The sequence below is a fragment of the Lepidochelys kempii genome, chromosome 3 (genome assembly GCF_965140265.1).
Source record: "Lepidochelys kempii isolate rLepKem1 chromosome 3, rLepKem1.hap2, whole genome shotgun sequence".
In the NCBI taxonomy this organism is placed as follows: Eukaryota; Metazoa; Chordata; order Testudines; family Cheloniidae; genus Lepidochelys; species Lepidochelys kempii.
Genome location: NC_133258.1, coordinates 412,117 through 433,541, shown reverse-complemented (window position 1 = coordinate 433,541; position 21,425 = coordinate 412,117). Strand labels below are relative to the sequence as shown.

The 21,425-nt window shown below is 54.4% G+C and overlaps 1 protein-coding gene across 2 annotated transcripts in view; it reads right to left on the bottom strand.

The window, feature by feature from the left end:
- The window catches only part of FNDC4 (fibronectin type III domain containing 4), a 51,726-nt gene extending 39,661 nt beyond the window's left edge, over positions 1-12,065 (bottom strand). For both annotated transcript variants that reach the window (XM_073335395.1, XM_073335394.1), the window contains exon 1: positions 11,901-12,065. In XM_073335395.1, the coding sequence (XP_073191496.1) occupies positions 11,901-11,976 (76 nt within the window). In that variant the 5' untranslated portion in view covers positions 11,977-12,065. The remainder of the gene's footprint in view (positions 1-11,900) is intronic.
- Between the last annotated feature and the right edge of the window lie 9,360 nt (positions 12,066-21,425).

Here is a 21,425-nt window from a genome sequence, read left to right as displayed (position 1 = left end):
CAAATATCTATTCAGGGGACACCATCACAGGGCCTAATCACATCAGCCACACTATCAGAGGCTCGTTCACCTGCATATCTACCAATGTGATATATGCCATCATGTGCCCACAATGCCCCTCTGCCATGTACATTGGTCAAACTGGACAGAACACAAATCAGATGTCAAGAATTATAACATTCATAAACCAGTCGGAGAACACTTCAATCTCTCTGGTCACGCGATTACAGACATGAAAGTTGTGATATTACAACAAAAAAACTTCAAATCCAGACTCCAGCGAGAAACTATTGAATTAGAATTCATTTGCAAATTTGATACAATTAACTTAGGCTTGAATCGAGACTGGGAGTGGCTAAGTCATTATGCAAGGTAACCTATTTCCCCTTGTTTATTCCTACCCCCCCCCCCCCGATGTTCTTGTTAAACCCTGGATTTGTGCTGGAAATGGCCCACCTTGATTATCATAGAATCATAGAATATCAGGGTTGGAAGGGACCTCAGGAGGTCATCTAGTCCAACCCCCTGCTCAAAGCAGGACCAAGCCCCAATTAAATCATCCCAGCCAGGGCTTTGTCAAGCCTCACCTTAAAAACTTCTAAGGAAGGAGATTCTACCACCTCCCTAAGTAACGCATTCCAGTGTTTCACCACCCTCCTAGTGAAAAAGTTTTTCCTAATATCCAACCTAAACCTCCCCCACTGCAACTTGAGACCATCACTCCTTGTCCTGTCCTCTTCTACCACTGAGAATAGTCTAGAACCATCCTCTCTGGAACCACCTCTCAGGTAGTTGAAAGCAGCTATCATATCCCCCCTCATTCTTCTCTTCTGCAGACTAAACAATCCCAGCTCCCTCAGCCTCTCCTCATAAATCATGTGTTCCAGACACCTAATCATTTTTGTTGCCCTTCGCTGGACTCTCTCCAATTTATCCACATCCTTCTTGTAGCGTGGGGCCCAAAACTGGACACAGTACTCCAGATGAGGCCTCACCAATGTCGAATAGAGGGGGACGATCACGTCCCTCGATCTGCTCGCTATGCCCCTACTTATACATCCCAAAATGCCATTGGCCTTCTTGGCAACAAGGGCACACTGCTGACTCATATCCAGCTTCTCGTCCACTGTCACTCCTGGTCCTTTTCCGCAGAACTGCTGCCGAGCCATTCGGTCCCTAGTCTGTAGCTGTGCATTGGGTTCTTCCGTCCTAAGTGCAGGACTCTGCACTTATCCTTATTGAACCTCATCAGATTTCTTTTGGCCCAATCCTCCAATTTGTCTAGGTCCCTCTGTATCCTATCCCTGCCCTCCAATGTATCTACCACTCCTCCCAGTTTAGCATCATCCACAAATTTGCTGAGAGTGCAATCCACACCATCCTCCAGATCATTTATGAAGATATTGAACAAAACCGGCCCCAGGACCGACCCCTGGGGCACTCCACTTGATACCGGCTGCCAACTAGACATGGAGCCATTGATCACTCCCCGTTGAGCCCGACAATCTAGCCAACTTTCTACCCACCTTATAGTGCATTCATCCAGCCCATACCTCTTTAACTTGCTGACAAGAATACTATGGGAGACCGTGTCAAAAGCTTTGCTAAAGTCAAGAAACAATACATCCACTGCTTTCCCTTCATCCACAGAACCAGTAATCTCATCATAGAAGGCGATTAGATTAGTCAGGCATGACCTTCCCTTGGTGAATCCATGCTGACTGTTCCTGATTACTTTCCTCTCGTGTAAGTGCTTCAGGATTGATTCATACACATTGTAAGGAGAGTGATCACTTTAGATAAGCTATTACCAGCAGGAGAGTGGGGTGGAAGGAGGTATTTTTTCATGCTTTGTGTGTATATAAAAAGATCTTCTACACTTTCCACAGTATGCATCCGATGAAGTGAGCTGTAGCTCACAAAAGCTTAGGCTCAAATAACTTGGTTAGTCTCTAAGGTGCCACAAGTCCTCCTTTTCTTTTTGCGAATACAGACTAACACGGCTGTTACTCTGAAACATTACAAATACTGTAGATACTGCGCTGGGCATGCTGGACGCGGCCGCGCTTAGAGGTCAAAGAATTTTCTAGAATAATAGTCGGGGGGGAGGACCAACGGTAATGCAGCGCCACAGTCGTGGGGTCGCATGCTGCGAGCGAACGCAGGCTTTCTATACATTTCTCAACATCTATATTACGCAATTCGGCGCTGATTGCATAACACTACAAGCCATACTTTAAAACTAAAAGAGCGTATCATGCGATTAAATGAAAACACAAAGCCACTTTTTCTGAGACATTAGGGCGTGCCTGGGCACGCCCCGTACACACGCCCGTGGTTGCTGTTCCTGAATGGCTCAGCTGTACTCACCTCTTGGACCAGATCCTGTGCACCACTTAGCACTAAATCAAGAATTGCCTCTCCCTTTGTGGGTTCCAGGACTCGCTGCTCCAAGGCGACCTCATTAATTATCTCTACAAATTTTATCTCTGCATCCCGTCCTGAGGTGACATGTACCCAGTCAATATGAGTTTTCTATTTCTATTTCTATGAGTAATCAATATGAGTTACAGAGTTTTCTAGCTTTATAGTCTCTCCAATCTCCTGGAGCATTTCACAATCACCATCACCAGCCTGGTCAGGTGGTCGGTAGTATATCCCTACTGCTATACTCTTATTATCCAAGCATGGAATTTCTGTCCCTAGAGATTCTATGGTACTGTTTGATTCATTTAAGATTTTTATTCTATTTGACTCTGGTTTTTTTTCCCCACATTTAGTGCTACTCCCCAACCAGCACAACCTATTTTGTCATTCCTATATACTTTGTACCCTGGTATTACCGTGTCCCATTGCTTTATCCTCATTCCATCAAGTTCCTGTGATTCCTGTTACATCAAATCCTCACTTCATATCAGGCCCTCAAGTTCACCCATGGTACAATTTAGAGTTCTTGCATTTGTATATGAGCACTTACAGAATTTGTCATTTTTTAGCTGTCTTCCATTATGTGATGTTATTAAATGGGACTCTTTCTCATTTGATTTTCTCGTCAGTTCCTGTCTGTACTTTATCAACTCTTAAGTACCATAGGATGAATTTCATCAGGCTCTGCTAACTTGAATACATTTAACTTATCCAAACAATCTGTAACCTGTTCTTTCCCTATCAGGGAATGTGTTGCTTCCCCCTTGTTGTTAATATTAATTGTGTTGAGTCTGCCTGAAACGCGTGCTCCTCCACACCTGTCGGCTTTCTCCCAGCCCTTAGTTTAGAAACTCCTCTGACCTTTTTAATTTGACATGCCAGCAGTCTGGTTCCATTTTGGTTTAGGTGGAGCCCATCCCTCCTGAATAGGCTCCTCCTTTCCCAAAAGTTGAAGCAATCTCAGAACCATTAGCAATTATTTTTGAGGGTGGGTGCGCCCTCAGAGAACTGAAGAAGGGAAAATATAGTACATACCTTTAAGCGAACACAGCCTAACCAATCAGCTTAACTTCAATACCTGGAAAGATGCTGGAACAAATGATTAAACAATCAGTTTGTAAACCCCATGAGATTAAGAGGGTTGTAAGGAATAGCCAGCATGGCTCTGTCAAGAACCAATCATGCCAAACCAACCTAATTTCCTTCTTTGACAGGGCTATTGGGCTAGTGGATGGGGGGAAGCAGTAGACATGGTACAACTTGATCTTTTTGTATTAAGGTTTTTGACACAATCCCACATGCCATTCTCATAAGGAAACTAGGGAAAAGTGGCATAGATTAAATTACTATAAAGCGGGTGGACAATCGGTTGAAAGATCATACTCAAAGAGTAATTACCAATGGTTTGTTGACAAACTGGGAGAATATATCTAGTGGGATTCCCCAGGAGTCAGTCCTGGGTCTGGTACTAGTCAATATCTTAATTCATGACCTGGATAATAGAGTGGAGAGTATGCTTATCAAATTTGCAAGTGACCCCAAACTGGGAGGGGTTGCAAGCACTTTAGAGGACAGGATTATAATTCAAAATGACCTTGACAAGTCAGAGAATTGGTCTGAATTTAAGAAGATAAAATTCAGTAAAGACAAGTGCAAAGAACTACACTTAGGAAGGAAAAATCTAATGCCCATCTACAAAATGGGGCATAACTGTCTAGGTGGCAGCGTACTGCAGAAAAGGATCTGGGAGTTATAGTGGATCACAAATTGAATGAGTTGTCAATGTGATGCAGTTGCAAAATGGCTTATTTTCCAGGGTGTATTAACAGGAATATAATCTGTAAAACATGGGCGGTAATTGTCCTGTTCTACTCAGCACTGGTGAGGCTTCAGATGGAGCACTGTCCAATTCTGGGTACCACACTTTAGGAAAGGTGTGGCTAAACTAAAGAGTCCCGAGGAGACCAATAAAAATTATAAAAGGGTTAGAAAACCTGACCTACGAGGAAAGGTTACAAAAACTGGGCATGTTTAGTCTTGAGAAAAGAAGAGTGAGGGGGGACCTGATAACAGTCTTCAGATATGTTAAGGGCCGCTATAAAGAGGATGGTGACCAATTGTTCTCCATGTTCATTGAAAAGTAGGTCAAGAAGTAATGAGTTAATGAGCTTAATCTGCAACAAGGGAGATTTGTTACGCATTAGGAAAAGCTTTCTAACAATACAGATAGTTAAGTTCTGGAACAGGCTTCCAAAGGAGGTAGTGGAATCCCCCGTCATTAGAGGTTTTTAAGAACAGGTTGGACAAACAAATCTCAGGATGGTCTAGGCTTACTTGGTCCATTCTCAGTGCAGGGGGCTGGACTTTATGACCTCTCGAGGTCCCTCCATTATGCCTTTTCCCCTCCCATGTGGCTTACTTTGTGTTTATTGACATTGAACTTAACTTGGCATCGTGTTGCCCATCGCCAAGCAGGGTTAGGTCTCTCACATTGCTCACACCTCGCTCTGGTCCTAACCTAAGTTCCCTCTAAGCCACACGGCCACACAGCTCCTATTAAGCCCCACACAGGGGCTCAGGGCTGTGGCGGGGAGAGATGCCCCTCCCCGCTGGCCCCAGAGCAGACCTCCCCCCCAGAGGCCCCAGCGCAGACCAGCCAGGAGAGAGAAGCCCCTCCCTTGGCCCAGCCCCAGCATGGACCTGCTGTGACTGGAGGAGAAGAGCCCCTCCCTTGGCCCAGCCCAGCTCCGCTCCCCCGGCCCTGAGCTGCTGGTGCAAGAGAGGGCTCATGGGAGTCCTCTCTCCCCACTGCAGCCCCGGGGCAGCCTGCACCCCAAACCCCTCATCCCTGGCCCCACCCCACAGCCTGCACTCCCTTTCACCCCAGCCCTCTGTCCCAACCCTGAGCCCCCTCCCGCACACCGAACCCGAACATAAATTTTGTTATGTGTATCAATATGACGGTGATGTCGCACCTCCCCTCCATATTGATGCACATAACAAAATTCATTCTGCACATAGATGTAAAAAATTAGAGGGAACACTAGTCCTGACTAACCTAAAGAATTTTGTGTCAGCTGCAGACTTTGCTACTCCACTGCTCGTGGATTCTAAGGCCAGAAGGAATCACTGGGCTCCTCTAGTCTGACCTGCTGCATATCACAGGTATTCACTTTTGTTTGAAGAAAAGCACATTTTTTAGAAAAACATCCAATTTTTATTTAAAAATTGCCAGTGGTAGAGAATTCACCACAACCCTTGATGTATTATTCCAATGGCTAATAACCAGTGTTACAATTGTGCTTCGTTTCTAGTCTGTTAGTGTCTGTCAGCTTCCAGCCCCTGGACCTTTGTTACTACCAGATTTCTGTTTCTTGTGTAGGTTTATAGAGACACTTGCTCTTGGGAAAGCTCCTTGCTAACGCCATCTAGTCCCCAGCACTCCCACCATGGCATGCAGTTATAACAAACCCACACCTGCCCCCTTTCCAAAGAAGGTCACAGGCAAGAAGTGAGGTCTGAAGAGGTGCTTGCAGCTTGGAAGACCTGACTGACTGTTGTCTCCTCAGCCCAGCATTACTCTACTCTTTCTGCCCCCCCACCCCCGCACACATATCCTGTATGGAGCCATGATGCCTGGGGCAGTCCCTGCTGTATCTCCAGTCGCCCTTCCTTGTGCTCAGTACAGAGGTATGCAGTGGGCCCAATCCTGCAGCTCCCATTGAAGTCAGTGCACCCAGAGCATGGCCTGGACAGTGCGAGATGGGCTGGAGCAATAACGGCTGTGTTCCTTGGCTGCCGGGCAGCCCCTGGGCTCTGGGAAAGCTCCCTGCCCCCAGATCCTGAGGGAAAGCTCCGGAGTCTCTCTCCAGGGGTTTAGGAGCGCCACTCTCCGTCCTTTGGGATCTCCGCAGGCTCTGAAGGGCTGGACACACTCTCCTCCATGTTAGCCCATAAGGCCTTGTGCCTCGCCCACCAGCCAGTGCATCAGCTCCAGGGCCAGTGCCCGCCACAGACTCGGTCCTCAGCGGCCCTGGCCCTCCCGGGGAAGGCTGTGCGCCGGGGCTCTGCCTCCTGGGTTCCCAATCATGAGGCCTCCCAGGCAGGGAGAGGGTTTGCCACAGCCACAGTGGGAGACAGGAGGCAGCAAGAGGGCTTGTGGGAAAGAGGGGGGCAGGGATCTGGATGGGGTTCTACAAGTGTCATTTAGCACAGATCCCTGGGGAGCCGGAGCTACCCTCCCTCCATCTCTGTATTTCCTGACGTGCCAGAAGGCCAGTCAGTACTGCCTTGGCAATCCCCAGTGCCCCCCCAGCCCCTCCACACCCACGTTCAGAACAGGGATTGCAGGCCCAGTGCCCCCCCCCCAGTCCCTCCACACCCACGTACAGAACAGGGATTGCAGGCCCAATGCCCCCCCCCCCCGCAGCCCCTCCACACTCACGTACAGAACAGAGAACGCAGGCCCAGTGCCTCCCCCCCCGCCCCTCCACACTCATGTACACAACACAGGCTGCAGACCCTCCTTCCCTGGGCCCCATCCCCGAACAGCAGCTGGGCTGGAGGGGGGATGCTCCACTCTCCAAACACACTGATCACCTTGGAGGACAGCTTGTGTCACATCAACAGGCAGCTTTAGGGCTAGAATCGGCGCCCAAGTGTCCCTGCAGCCTCTGAGGACACCCCTGCTGAGATGTTAATCTGCGGCAAGGTGTACGGGATCATTGTGTTTCTCTTGGGTGGCAAAGGAAGCAGGAGCTGCCTGATGCGACCTCTTTGTGCTTGGCACAGGCAGGGACAAAACGTGTTCCTGGCTTCCATAGCTGTTCAATCCATAGCTGTCCAGGCCTTTTCAAAGTGTTGTAACACCGAGAGAAGAGAACACTGTATGGGGGTGAGCTGAAATGGCAGCTAACTGGCCCCTGACAGAGCTGATGGCTGTAAAGAGCTGACGATCCCTCCTGCAGGATGCCATCCTGCCCTGTGGCAGAGTGAATGTCAGACACCCCAGAGCCCAGCCTCACCCTGGTCCCATCCCACTGAACAGCTGCCCAAGTGGTTCTGGCTTCTTGCCTAACCCCTGTTAACTGAGGACAGCATTTCCAAAGGTGCCCACTGAGTTTTGGTGCCTAAGCTGAAACACCTGGGGTCTGATCTTCAGAGGTGCTGGGCGCCCTCAGCTCCAGGGGAAGCCAAGAGCGGACCTGCGCCTGCGTGAATCAGAACCTAGGACTAGATGGACAAAAGGAGTTAGGCACCTAGGTCCCAGGTTTGCACAAAACTCCCACTGAACCTTGCAGGTGCCTAAGCTCACCTGGCACGTAGGTAGATGCACATAGGGGCAGATTCCATGAGTCTGGGCTGGAGCACCCACCAGCAGCCAGCTCCCCCCAACCAACTCTTCCCCCTCCCTCCCAGCACCGCCCTCCCACTGTGATCAGCAGTTTTGCAGCATTTAGGAGGCGCTGGGAGGGAGGGGGAGGAGTGGGGAGGAGGCGCGCTCAGGGGAGGAGTTGGAACTGCGTGAGAAGAGGTGGGGCAGGGATGGAGTGGGGGCGGGAAGAGGTAGGGTGGGGATGGGATCTTGGGGAAAGGGGGAGTGCAAGAGTGGGGCCTGGGGTGGAGCAGGGGTGGGAAGAGGCGGAGTGGGGGTAGGGCCTGGGGCCCGGAGGAAGCCAGCGCCTGTGTGTCTGCAGGAAAATTCCCTTGGCACCTGTGTTTCCAGCTCTGAGTGGGTGACCTGCAGCCTCGCTCTGGGCATCTGCACACCTATCTCCCACCTTAGTTTTTCACTAAGAGGGTGGTGAAACACTGGAATGCGTTACCTAGGGAGGTGGTAGAATCTCCTTCCTTAGAGGTTTTTAAGGTCAGGCTTGACAAAGCCCTGGCTGGGATGATTTAACTGGGAATTGGTCCTGCTTTGAGCAGGGGGTTGGACTAGATGACCTTCTGGGGTCCCTTCCAACCCTGATATTCTATGATTCTATGATTCTAAGCTCCAGGCAAGTCCCAGGCTGGGGGAAGATAGGCATCTGGCTGATCCCGTAGGTGGCCTCAGGGGGTGGAGGAGGAGCTCCCTCATAACTTTTAGGGAGAGGGGAGGCGCTGGTTTGGGGAGAAGGGATTTGAGCTACCTGGCAGGTGAGTGCTCTAACCACTGAGCTGTGGAATACTCTGATGGGGGCCTGCTCAGTCTCTCCTGTGAACTCTGGATAAATCATTTGGGCTGGGGATCGAGGGCACACAAAGGTGAGAAAACTCACTTAGCCAAGGTGTGGGTGACTCAGGCCCCAGGTCCCCTGCCCCAGAAAGCAAAGAGCAGAATTAAAAGGTCAGTTTTCACTCTGGCTGAAGTTAACAGCAACATGGCTCAGTACTGGTCCTGCATTGTTTACTATATTGATTAATGAGCCGGAAAGGGGAGAGAGCGTCACAGAGGGATGGTTAAGGGGTGATGACACAGACTGTAAGTACCTTCATGGGGAACAAATATTTGATAATGGGTGCTTCAGTATAGCAGAGGCAGGCCGAACAGAAGCCAAGGGCTGGAAGCAGAAGCTAGACAAATTCAGACTGGAAATAAGGCACAATTTTTTAACATGATTATTAACCACTGGAACCACTTGTCAAGGGCTCTGGTGGCTTCTCCCCCACTGGCAGTTTTTTAAATAAAAAGGGGACGTTTCTCCAAAAGATCTGCTCCAGTTCAAACAGAAATTAATGCAGGAAAATCCTAGGGCTTGTGTTATTCAGGAGGTCAGACAAGGTGATCACAAGGGTCCCTTCTGGCCTTGGGATGTATGAATCTATGAACAGTGAAGGAGCAAAATCTGCAACTGACACAAAATTCTTTAGGTCAGTCAGGACCAGAGAGAGCTGTGAGGAACTTCAGAGAGACCTAACCCAGCGGGGCAACGGGCAATCTGACGGCAAATTAAATTCAATGGTGATAAATGCAAAGTAAGGCACATTGGAGTGAAACGTTTAAACGATCTGTACAGCTTACAGGGTTCTAAATTAAACTGTACCAGCCCGCAAAAGGACATAGGTGTCACTGTAGACAGTTCAATGAAATCTCTGCTCAATGTGCAGCTGTTGGCAAAAAACAAACAAACAACCTCGTGTTCAGTTGCACACGGAATGGGATAGAAAATAAGATGACGAATAGCCTAATGCCGTCATATATATAAATGGTGCAGCTTCAGACAGATCCTGTGTGCAGTGACCGTCTCACATCCACAGGGATACTGCAAAGCCTGAGGAGCACAGAGACTGGAGAGTGATCAAGACATGAAAAAGAGAGATCAAAATGACTGGGCTTGTTACCTCAGGAGAAGAATAAGAGGAGCTATGATGGAAGTACCTACAATAAAGACTGGTTTAGAGCAGGTAGATTGAGAGCTCATTTTCTCCGTCTCATAACCCAAGAAAGAAGGGACAGTAAGAAAAACTGAAAGCAGGGAATTCAAAACTGATAAAAGGAAATATGTTTTCACACAAGGTATAATCAGCCCATGGAATTCACTGCCACAGGAAGTCATTGAGGCCAAGGGTTGGCATTCAGAAAGGGACTGGAGCTATATGGATAACAAGAATATCCAGAGTTATCATAGTTAATGATAACAAAAGTTCTGGCAGGAAGCATAAACCTCCTGCTTCAGGTTTTAAGATTATCTGTAATTATTAGAGACCAGGATGAGGACTAAAGTGTGGGGCAGGTTATCCCTAACTGCGGCTGTGGTGTTCTCTCACCTTCCTCTGTCGCACTGGTACCAGCCGCAGCATCTTGCACTAGGTGGGCCTTGGGTCTGATGCAGTCTGGCACCTGTGCACCTAAAAACTGGCCTGCACTCCAGCAAGTAGAGCTGACCTGAAGCTCTTAATTTCAGCTGCTTTATAAATAAGCAAAGCAGACAATGACATCTAAAGGGAATGTTAGTAACTTTCTTGTACTTACAGTGTGGGCTTGCTGGGGCTTCAGTGATGCAGGGATCTGGTGCAGACCCTCTGCATGTGGTGTATTTCACCCTACATGATTAAATTGTGAGCTCTAGTAGAAAACGAAACGGTAATGCAACCTGCCTCTGGTTGTGCAGAATGTGGTGTGATGTTCTGAAGAAGCCAGGACTTGCCCCCAGAGCTAACCAGTGACACCCAGATGCAGTGGCTCAGCTTTCCTGAGTGCGCCCAGCACAAGGAGCGCAGGAGAATCATGGAATATCAGGGTTGGAAGGGACCTCAGGAGGTCATCTAGTCCCACCCCCTGCTCAAAGCAGGACCAAGCCCCAACTAAATCATCCCAGCCAGGGCTTTGTCAAGCCTGACCTTAAAAGCCTCAAAGGAAGGAGATTCCACCACCTCCCTAGGTAACGCATTCCAGTGCATCACCACCCTCCTAGTGAAAAAGTTTTTCCTAATATCCAACCTAAACCTCCTCCACTGCAACTTGAGACCATTACTCCTTGTCCTGTCCTCTTCTACCACTGAGAATAGTCTAGAACCATCCTCTCTGGAACCACCTCTCAGGTAGTTGAAAGCAGTTATCAAATCCCCCCTCATTCTTCTCTTCTGCAGACTAAACAATCCCAGTTCCCTCAGCCTCTCCTCATAAGTCATGTGTTCCAGTCCCCTCATCATTTTTGTTGCCCTTCACTGGACTCTCTCCAATTTATCCACATCCTTCTTGTAGTGTGGGGCCCAAAACTGGACACAGTACTCCAGATGAGGCCTCACCAATGTCGAATAGAGGGGAACGATCATGTCCCTCGATCTGCTCGCTATGCCCCTACTTATACATCCCAAAATGCCATTGGCCTTCTTGGAGGAGCTTGGAACTCTACAGACTAATCAGGTTTTTTTTGGTAAAACAGTCCCCCTCCCCCCTTACTCACACAAGCAGGGGCAATGAAGTTACACCAGGGATGAATTTGGGCCAGTGGGGCTGCTTGTATGACTATGGTAAACAAGATTTGTTCTTCAGCAAGGAGGGGGAACTGTACTGTTTACATGGCAGCTAAGTCAGGGCTCTCCGTTCTCCCGTGCTTGGCTCGGCAGCGGGCCTCCGCCGGCAGGAACGGATACCCTATCGAGCCGCCTCGGTGGGTTCTTCGCCTTCCCAGGTGGGAAATCAGAACCGACTTCCAGGCGCTCACCGGGGGCCGGGGGGGCAAAGGGGCGGCGGGGACCGCAGCGCGGGTGAACCCCGGCGCGGCCGGGGCTGGCGGGCTCGGGTCGCTGCGGAACCTCCCGCCTCTGTCCCACTCTCCGCTTCAATCCGCGAGCGCCGCGCAAGCCGCTCCCGCAGCCGGAGCCCTTTGCGCTGCGGGGGCTTCTCCGTGGGGTCGCAGCCGCGCCGCGCACCGAGCCGCCGCTGCCGGGCCCGGGTCTGGCCGGCTGCGGGGCTCGGCGCCGGCTTCACCCCGGTGCCAAGCCGGCCAGAGGACCCCGCCCGGCCCGCCGCCGCCCGCACTCACTTGCTCGCACCAGGCAGAGGTCGCAGCTGAAGAGCACCAGCACGGCCGAGTGGAGGCAGGCGGGGAAGGGGGCCATGGCCCCGCCGGGGGCAGCCCGCGGGGGCCGCAGGAACCCCGGGCTGGGGCCGCAGGAACCCCGGGCTCCGTGCCCGCCGCGGCGGGATCGGCCCCTGCGCCGGTGCGCAGGGACAGGGGGCGCGGCCGGGGCATCAGCCTCACAGGGGGCGGCCCCGCGGGACAGGGGCGCGGGGCTCCCCGCCGGCGCCCCGCACCGGAGCCCGCCGCAGCGCGCCGGGGGGCAGCCGCGCCCAGGGAGCCGCGCCCAGGGAGCCGGGCGCGCAGCGCAGCGGGGCAGGGGGCGGGACGCGGCGGGGCACCGGCCGAGCGCAGCGCGCAGGCTGGAGACTGGCGGGACCTGCGCGGCCAGCACCACGGACAGCTCCGCCCCCCCCCTCCCCACGCCGGCCGGCTCCGCCCCCAGACCCCCCGCGCCGGCCGGCTCCGCCCCCAGACCCCCCGCGCCGGCCGGCTCCGCCCCCAGACCGCCCCCCCCTCCCCGCGCCGGCCGGCTCCGCCCCCAGACCGCCCCCCCCTCCCCACGCCGGCCGGCTCCGCCCCCAGACCGCCCCCCCTCCCCGCGCCGGCCGGCTCCGCCCCCAGACCGCCCCCCCTCCCCGCGCCGGCCGGCTCCGCCCCCAGACCGCCCCCCCTCCCCGCGCCGGCCGGCTCCGCCCCCAGACCCCCCGCGCCGGCCGGCTCCGCCCCCAGACCGCCCCCCCCCGCGCCGGCCGGCTCCGCCCCCAGACCGCCCCCCCCTCCCCGCGCCGGCCGGCTCCGCCCCCAGACCGCCCCCCCCCCCCCGCGCCGGCCGGCTCCGCCCCCAGACCGCGCCCGCCCCCCCCCACCCCCCGCACCGACCGGCTCCGCCCCCAGACCGTGCCCCCCCTCCCCGCGCCGGCCGGCTCCGCCCCCAGACTCCCCCCCCCTCCCCGCGCCGGCCGGCTCCGCCCCCAGACCGCCCCCCCTCCCCGCGCCGGCCGGCTCCGCCCCCAGACCGCCCCCCCTCGCGCCAGCCGGCTCCGCCCCCAGACCGCCCCCCCCCGCGCCGGCCGGCTCCGCCCCCAGACTCCCCCCCACCCCCCGCGCCGGCCGGCTCCGCCCCCAGACCGCGCCCGCCCCCCCCACCCCCCGCACCGGCCGGCTCCGCCCCCAGACTCCCCCCCCACCCCCCGCGCCGGCCGGCTCCGCCCCCAGACCGCCCCCCCCTCCCCGCGCCGGCCGGCTCCGCCCCCAGACTCCCCCCCACCCCCCGCGCCGGCCGGCTCCGCCCCCAGACCCCCCCGCGCCGGCCGGCTCCGCCCCCAGACTCCCCCCCACCCCCCCGCGCCGGCCGGCTCCGCCCCCAGACTCCCCCCTCCCCGCGCCAGCCGGCTCCGCCCCCAGACCGCCCCCCCCCGCGCCGCCCGGCTCCGCCCCCAGACCGCCCCCCCCCGCGCCGCCCGGCTCCGCCCCCAGACCGCCCCCCCCCCCGCGCCGGCCGGCTCCGCCCCCAGACCGCCCCCCCCCCGCGCCGGCCGGCTCCGCCCCCAGACCGCCCCCCCCCGCGCCGCCCGGCTCCGCCCCCCAGACCGCCCCCCCCCCCGCGCCGGCCGGCTCCGCCCCCAGACCGCCCCCCCCTCCCCGCGCCGGCCGGCTCCGCCCCCAGACCCCCCCGCGCCGGCCGGCTCCGCCCCCAGACCGCCCCCCCCCTCCCCGCGCCGGCCGGCTCCGCCCCCAGACCGCCCCCCCCCGCGCCGGCCGGCTCCGCCCCCAGACCGCCCCCCCCCCGCGCCGGCCGGCTCCGCCCCCCAGCCCCCCGCTCCCGCAGGGCTGTGGTTCACGCTGTGACATGGCCTCGCTGCCCGACGGGGGGTGTTTGCTCAGTGGACGCGTTTCCCCCATCGCCTGTGCCGGTCTCTCCGGGCACCTGGCCCTGCTCCTCCCCTGCTCTCGCTGCGGTCACACGGGAGCTCTCCCTGCAGGTCCTGCGGACACGAACTTGTCCCCTGGGCTGGTTCCGAGGTCTGGGAATCGCCGCCCCAGCCCCTGGGGGGGGGCGATTTGCAGCTGGGGTGAAATTCACGGGGTGCAGAGGGACAGCTCAGGGCGCAAAGGCCCCGGGGAGCTTTCCGAGGGCTGCGCGCCCTGTGCTGAGCTGCACGGCGTCTGCTGCAAGCCCAGCGGCTGAGAGGCCCCAGCTGGCGAGGCTCAGGCCTTGGCAGAGCTGGGGAAGTGGGTGACTCCTGCCCTGGGCTCTGTGAGCTTGGCTGCAGGGTCCCTTCATGCCCCTGTACAGAAGGGTGCAGCGTCCTCACCCGCTAAGTTGGATGCCGCCTTGCGCTCTGTAGACGCTCCTAACGCATCCAGCAAGACCCTGGTTTCGCAGGGAGGCCAACACAGCGCCGGGCCCCGGGGGAGGAACCCCTCCAAGCTTTGAAATGACTCATCCAAACGTTGCCTCCCCAAGTCCTGTGTTTCCAGGTTTGGGGCCACACTGCCCCGCCCCCTGCAGCAGGAATGTCACTCGCGCACTGCTCCCCCATCTTCCAACTCCGGGCCCCCCAAACCGGTGACAAACCAGCCCCACACCCCTCAAATAGAGCCTCCTGCCCCAGAAAGAGAGGTACCAGTGACTGCCCTGGCTCGCACGGCGGGCGCAGATTCTGTGGTGGTGGTGGCCATAGCCAGCCCTGTGCCATCTGGGGCTGGTGAAATGGCTCCTCCGCCTGCCCCTAGCCCACGGTGTGGCCTGGCCTCGCTGCACAGGCAGGTAACAGCTGGGCTACCCATACAGGTGGCCTGGCAAGGGCCCGAGTTGCGCAGTGTAGACCTGTCATCCAGGGCTAAGCCAGGCCTGCAGGGGCCCTTCCCTCAGCTTGCCCTGCGCAGTGATCTCTGCCCGGGGCTACACGGACTGCCCCGCGCTGCGGGGCGAGCTAGAGCAAGGCGAGCTCGGGTGCAGCTGTGCGACAGGGTGTGGAAAGTGGACGCTGGCTCCTTTGGGCCTTTCTCCCTGTGGAAAGGGGACACATGCCAATCGTCGGGGTTTCAACTCCTTAGGAATCCCTGCCTGCACTGGTGGGTTCTCATCCTGGGAGAGTGCTGGCTCCTGGCCAAAGACTCCCCTTTGCTGGTCTTTTCTGCTCATCTCTCCACTGAACCAAACACAGGCCCAGCCAGACCTATGTCATGCAGTGTGAACCAAGCGCTTCCTTACTGCAGCACGTAAAGATTGCTCCGTCCTCGCCACAGCCTCCTCTGATGGGTTAGCAGCGCCAGAGCCTGATCTCTGCCGGGCCGGGGGGGGCTCAAACTCTGCGCTATCAATATTTACAGTGAGCTGTTCATCATGGGCTTTAATTGCACTCGGATGCCACATGCTGCTCCCTCTTCCTCAGCTCCTGAGGGAGAAGTGTGTTTGGCCAGCGCTGATACCACAAGCTGCTGGGAAGTCTGCTTGGCCTGGCGCCAGTGGGTCCATATGCTGAGATCAGGGGAGGGGAGGAGTAGTTAGGTGGTCACAAATTTTTTAATGGGCAAAGAGGAATTTTCTCCTCCTAGAAAGTCCCCCGGGGCAGGTTGCAGCCAGAGCAGAAAATGAGCGAGAAGCTGGAGCTCTGGATGATAACGATTGACTGCTGCTGACAAACATCAGAGGTGCTGCACAGAGAACGGCCTGGGGAGGATTGTGCTCAGTGCACACGCCAGACGCAAGGATTAGAACCAACACCCAGCAGGCAGCGGCATGAGGCCAGTTGAGCACAGTTACTCCTCTTGGCAAAGAATATGGCTGGGGGTATCAATCCTTTTCCTTCTGTCTTGCAGCGCACGCTCAGTAGGTCTAGGGGAGGGATGCGGGTCAGAGGAGGGGAGGCCTCCCTGCACAAAGCTCCACTGATGGGTGGGCCAGTAGAGACCAGCTGCCTGTGTTTCAACCTCCCTGAGGTCTGAGCCTGCTCAGAGCATGTCTAGATGACTGCAATTAAAAACCCACAAGTGGTGCATGTCAGCTGGGCTGCAGCCGAGCTCTGAGACTCTCCCCTCTCGCAGGGTCCTAGAGCCTGGGCTCCAGCCTGAGCCCAAACTTCTACATTGCAATTAAATGGCCCATTAGCCCGAGCCCTGCGTGCCTGAATCAGCTGGCATGAGCCAGTCCTAAGTGTCTAATTACAGCGCAGACATACCCACACATGGCTGGAGCTGGTCTGCGCTGCAGCTCCCACCATAGCTAGCAGGAGTGGAGCTGCAATGCAGAGATTTCCTTCCGGCTGCCGGTGCAGAGAGCCTCCCACAACACTGGTCACCGTGGGACCATTCCCTAGATTCCCCTAACGCTGGCCTCTACCTAAGCTCTGCTGAAAGCTGGTGGGCCAAGAAGCTAGTAGGCCTACAGCCAAAGCGCCACCCATGAGACCCCTGATTGGAGGATCGCCTGGCTATACCTATCGGCTATACCTATCGGCCCAACCATGCTGTTTAAGTCAGAAGGAGGCCCAGGCCGTTTGTTCCTCTGCGTTCCTCTTGTGGCTGAATTGGACCTGGCTTGTGCCTGCCTCCTGCATCCAGCGCTGTTCCTGATTTCTGCTCCGCTCCTGCCTGACCCCTGCCTTTGCTCCTGTTCCCACCATGCTCTTGCTTCATGCTTGATCCTTGCCTCTCCGCTAGTTCCTGCCCTCACCTCCAATCCTCAGTGACCCGCCCTGGCTCCGACCCCAGCTGCTGCCTTTTGACCCGGATTCTGGCTTGACCCCAGGCTCTGGTAATTGGTATCTGACCTCGGCTCTGAGCCTCAGTTTTGATTCCTGGTTCTGACTCTGGCTTGACCCCGGGCTCTGGTAATTGGCAGTTGACTCTGATGCTGACCCTTAGCTTCATTCCCCAACCTGGATGCCTGCTCTGACTACTAGGCCAGACTGCCTACATCCTGGCCCATAACATTGTTCCACCATGAGGTGGTGGTGTGTGTAAAATGCCTTATTTAAACTAATCCCAGCCATGCCTGGCAGAGCACTGAAGGCTGTTACGATGCACACACCTGGTGTGTATAAGGAAGTGCTGCAGCCTGTGTGCAGGAGAACATGATAGCTGAACACCCAGAGCCACTCAGGGCTGAGCTCTGGTGCTGACTGTATGGTATCTCAGTGCGTGGAACAACGCAGGGCTGGCCCTGGGTCTTGTGGTCTTGGGGGCATCCTCAGGGCCGAGCACCAAGTATTAACCCAGTTACCTGTATGAAGCAGACTTGTAATGTCATCAGCAGTGACAAGAGGCACGTGTGACAACCTGTTTCCATAGAGCCAGCTGCCACCATTTAGTTCTCCCGTATCAGCGGCTCCCTGATTTCCCAGAGGCTCCTGCTATCATTGGCCTATAGTTACCGGCTCGACCCACCTGTCCTGTAAAATATCGCCACAGTGCTAGCTGTTTTCCAACCCTCTGGTGTTTCCTGATTATTCTCTCCTGCCCAAGACCCTGCCAGGCTGGCTTTGGGCATTATCAGCTGAGAATGCTTGGCAGGTGCACAGCTGTGATCACTCGGGATGTGTTTGAACTTTTGCCTCTGGGCATGTGCGGTGCCAGCCCTCACAAACCTGTTTCCTGCCGCTGTTAAACACCTGCTCCCTCCTGTCTTCCTTGTGAGTGTGCATTACACCCATTTGTTGCATCTCCTTCCTGTTAGCATGTGCGCGCTCTGAAGCAGGGACTGTCTCATTCTCTATTTTTGTATCGAGTTCACCCAGTGGGGGTCCCTGCTCCGACTAGGCCTCTAGTGCTACTGTCATACCAATAACAACGCTAACGAATCACAAAGCCCTCAGTCTGTGGTGCTGTATAAATAACTGGTAATAGATTTGGAAGGACCACTGTGACAGAGTAGCTGGCCCCTTAAATTAAACTGGGCTCAGCTTGCCTGTTCCAGTCCAGATCTACCCTCCTTTGGTGTAATGAGGAGGGAAGCATGCTGCTGGGAGTTATAAATGAGAGCTCAGACTCATGAGAGGGGAGTTCAGAGTCCTGAAAGAAAGTTTCAGAAACCAGAGTTAAGAAAAGGAAAAGTCCAGAGACCTCAGAGACAAGCGAGCACCGAGGAAGAGCAGAGCTGGGCTGAGAGCTGCAGCGAGGGACCAGCTCCAACCCCTCAGACAGAGACAAACACCTACAAGATCTCTGTCAAGCTTTCTTACAACTACAGTACCCACCTGCGGAAGTGAAGAAACAGATTGATAGAGCCAGAAGAGTTCCCAGAAGTCACCTGCTACAGGACAGGCCCAACAAAGAAAATAACAGAACGCCACTAGCCGTCACCTTCAGCCCCCAACTAAAACCCCTCCAACGCATTATTAAGGATCTACAACCTATCCTGAAGGATGACCCAACACTCTCACAAATCTTGGGAGACAGGCCAGTCCTTGCCTACAGACAGCCCCGCAACCTGAAGCAAATACTCACCAACAACCACATACCACACAACAGAACCACTAACCCAGGAACTTATCCTTGCAACAAAGCCAGTTGCCAACTGTGCCCACATATCTATTCAGGGGACACCATCACAGGGCCTAATAACATCAGCCACACTATCAGAGGCTCGTTCCCCTGCACATCTACCAATGTGATATATGCCATCATATGCCAGCAATGCCCCTCTGCCATGTACATTGGTCAAACTGGACAGTCTCTACGTAAAAGAATAAATGGACACAAATCAGATGTCAAGAATTATAACATTCATAAACCAGTCGGAGAACACTTCAATCTCTGGTCACGCAATCACAGACATGAAGGTCGCTATCTTAAAACAAAAAAACTTCAAATCCAGACTCCAGCGAGAAACTGCTGAATTGGAATTCATTTGCAAATTGGATACTATTAATTTAGGCTTAAATAGAGACTGGGAGTGGCTAAGTCATTATGCAAGGTAGCCTATTTCCCCTAGTTTTTTCCTACACCCCCCCCCCCCCAGACGTTCTGGTTAAACTTGGATTTAAACTTGGAGAGTGGTCAGTTTGGATGAGCTATTGCCAGCAGGAGAGTGAGTTTGTGTGTGTGTGTGTGTGTCCCCGGGAAGGGGCGGGGGGGGGGGGTGAGAAAGCCTGGATTTGTGCTGGAAATGGCCCACCTTGATTACCATGCACATTGTAGGGAGAGTGGTCACTTTGGATGAGCTATTACCAGCAGGAGAGTGAGTTTGTGTGTGTGGTTTTTGGAGGGGGGTGAGGGAGTGAGAGAACCTGGATTTGTGCAGGAAATGGCCCACCTTGATTATCATACACATTGTGAAGAGAGTGGTCACTTTGGATGGGCTATTACCAGCAGGAGAGTGAGTTTGTGGTGGTGGGGGGGGGGGGCAGCGGAGGGTGAGAAAACCTGGATTTGTGCTGGAAATGGCCCAACTTGATGATCACTTTAGATAAGCTATTACCAGCAGGAGAGTGGGGTGGGAAGAGGTATTGTTTCATGGTCTCTGTGTGTATATAATGTCTTCTGCAGTTTCCACGGTATGCATCCGATGAAGTGAGCTGTAGCTCACGAAAGCTCATGCTCAAATAAATTGGTTAGTCTCTAAGGTGCCACAAGTCCTCCTTTTCTTTTAGCGAGGGAGTGGTGGAAGTTCCCTATGTAAGCCAAGTCAGGATGAGCTCTACCCTGACATCTGGTGGTGAATTGTGGCAAGTTGTGGAAAAGAACTTCAGGGGTTGATCTCGTTTGCATAGGCACACCCACCCCACCTAGCATGAGCCCACAGCAGCCCAAATAGTCACTTTGGCTGCTGTGGGGTCCCCAGTTTCTCTGTTATTGGGGCAGGAAGAATAAATTGTTATTACCCTGATTACATGAATCATGGAGAGTGGAACTGTTTTATGACGGAGGGACTCGCCATCAACTAAGGAGCATTCTCTAGACAAGGGACATGGGTTCCAAAACCCAGTGACTAGAAAGAGGTTGTGGATAGGTGTTTGTGTTCCTTCTAAGGGCCCTAAATGCTAACTATAGCTTTTCTTTCCACTGTGTAATAGTAGAGCTAATTCTGATTCCACTAGGAGTTTGGTTATGGATTGTAGAGCTGAATTCACTTTGGGCTAATGTGTACTAGCCCTGGGGCTCCCCTGCTATCAGCTGAAATCACTGAGTATGGTGTTAAGTAGTAGGGGGCCTGAAGGTATATGGGTGAGCGGCTTACAGGTTGGCCATGGGAGAGGAGCAGCTGGCGGTGAAAGCTGCAGTAGAAACCCATGGAGAGGCGGGGCAGTCGGCTATCAGAGCATGTAAGGTGCCCCTTTACTTCCCCATTTCCACACAGGCTGGTGGGGGGGTTAAAACTCTGCAGATGAGCTTTGGACTCACCAAGGACAGAGATAGAGACTTTTGGGTTGCTGGACTTTGGGTGACTTTTTTCAGAGTAGCACCCGTGTTAGTCTGTATCTGCATAAAGAAAAGGAGGAGTTGTGGCACCTTAGAGACTAACCAATTTATTTGAGCATAAGCTTTTGTAAGCTACAGCTCACTTCATCCACTGCATGCATCTGATGAAGTGAGCTGTAGCTCACGAAAGCTTATGGTCAAATAAATTGGTTAGTCTCTAAGGTGCCACAAGTCCTCCTGTTCTTTATGGGTGACTTTTGGGTTGCTGGACTCAAGAACCAAAGGGAAAGGACACAGCCCAATTTGCTTGGGATGGGTTTTGCTCATGGGTTGTGTTATGAATCCGGTTGGTGGTGTTCCCCCAACATAATGCCATATTATTTCTCTCTGTTATTAAAAGGCTTTTGCTATGCTCTGACTCTGTGCTTGCGAGAGGGGAAGTATTGTCTCTTGGAGGCGCCCAGTGGGGGTGGTATATATTTGTCCCAGGTCACTGGGTGGGGGCTCGAGCTGGTTTTGCATTGTGTTATTGGAAAGGAACCCCTAGACACTGAACCCGGCCCTGGTTGACGGGCAGAAGGGTTACACCTGGTAAAGATAGGTCAGGCTGGTGAAAGCAGAAGGCAGCCAGGAGCCCACCTACAACCCTCCCTAGGCCACAGAGACATAGGCAGAGAGGGCTGGATTCTGAGACAGCAGAAGGAGGTGCCTGCTGACTTTCTGAACTGGAGAGCTGAAGCCAGAGGGGCAGAGAGGGCTGATGGAGGGGTCACTGATGTTGCCAGGCAACAGCTGGATCCCCCTCCCTGGGAAGGAAACAGAATGGAAACTCCCCAGCTGGAGGAGCTGGAGTGAGGAGTGGTGAGAGACACAGAGCTGTACCTGGGAGCTGAGCTGGAGCATGGTGAGAGATGCTGGAGCTGTATTCACGTTGCACTGTTAGGATGAATGCACTATTTGGACTGTGCTGGGAGGATTCTGATTTATGGCTGTCAAGCTGTCCCATAGTGTTTCAAGAGCATGAGTATTAAACTCAAGCCAGACTTTTAAAACCTAAATTGGCTGTGAGTTCTATACTTCGATTTCCCCAACTAATTATCCAGTGTAAACTCTTGAGGCGTT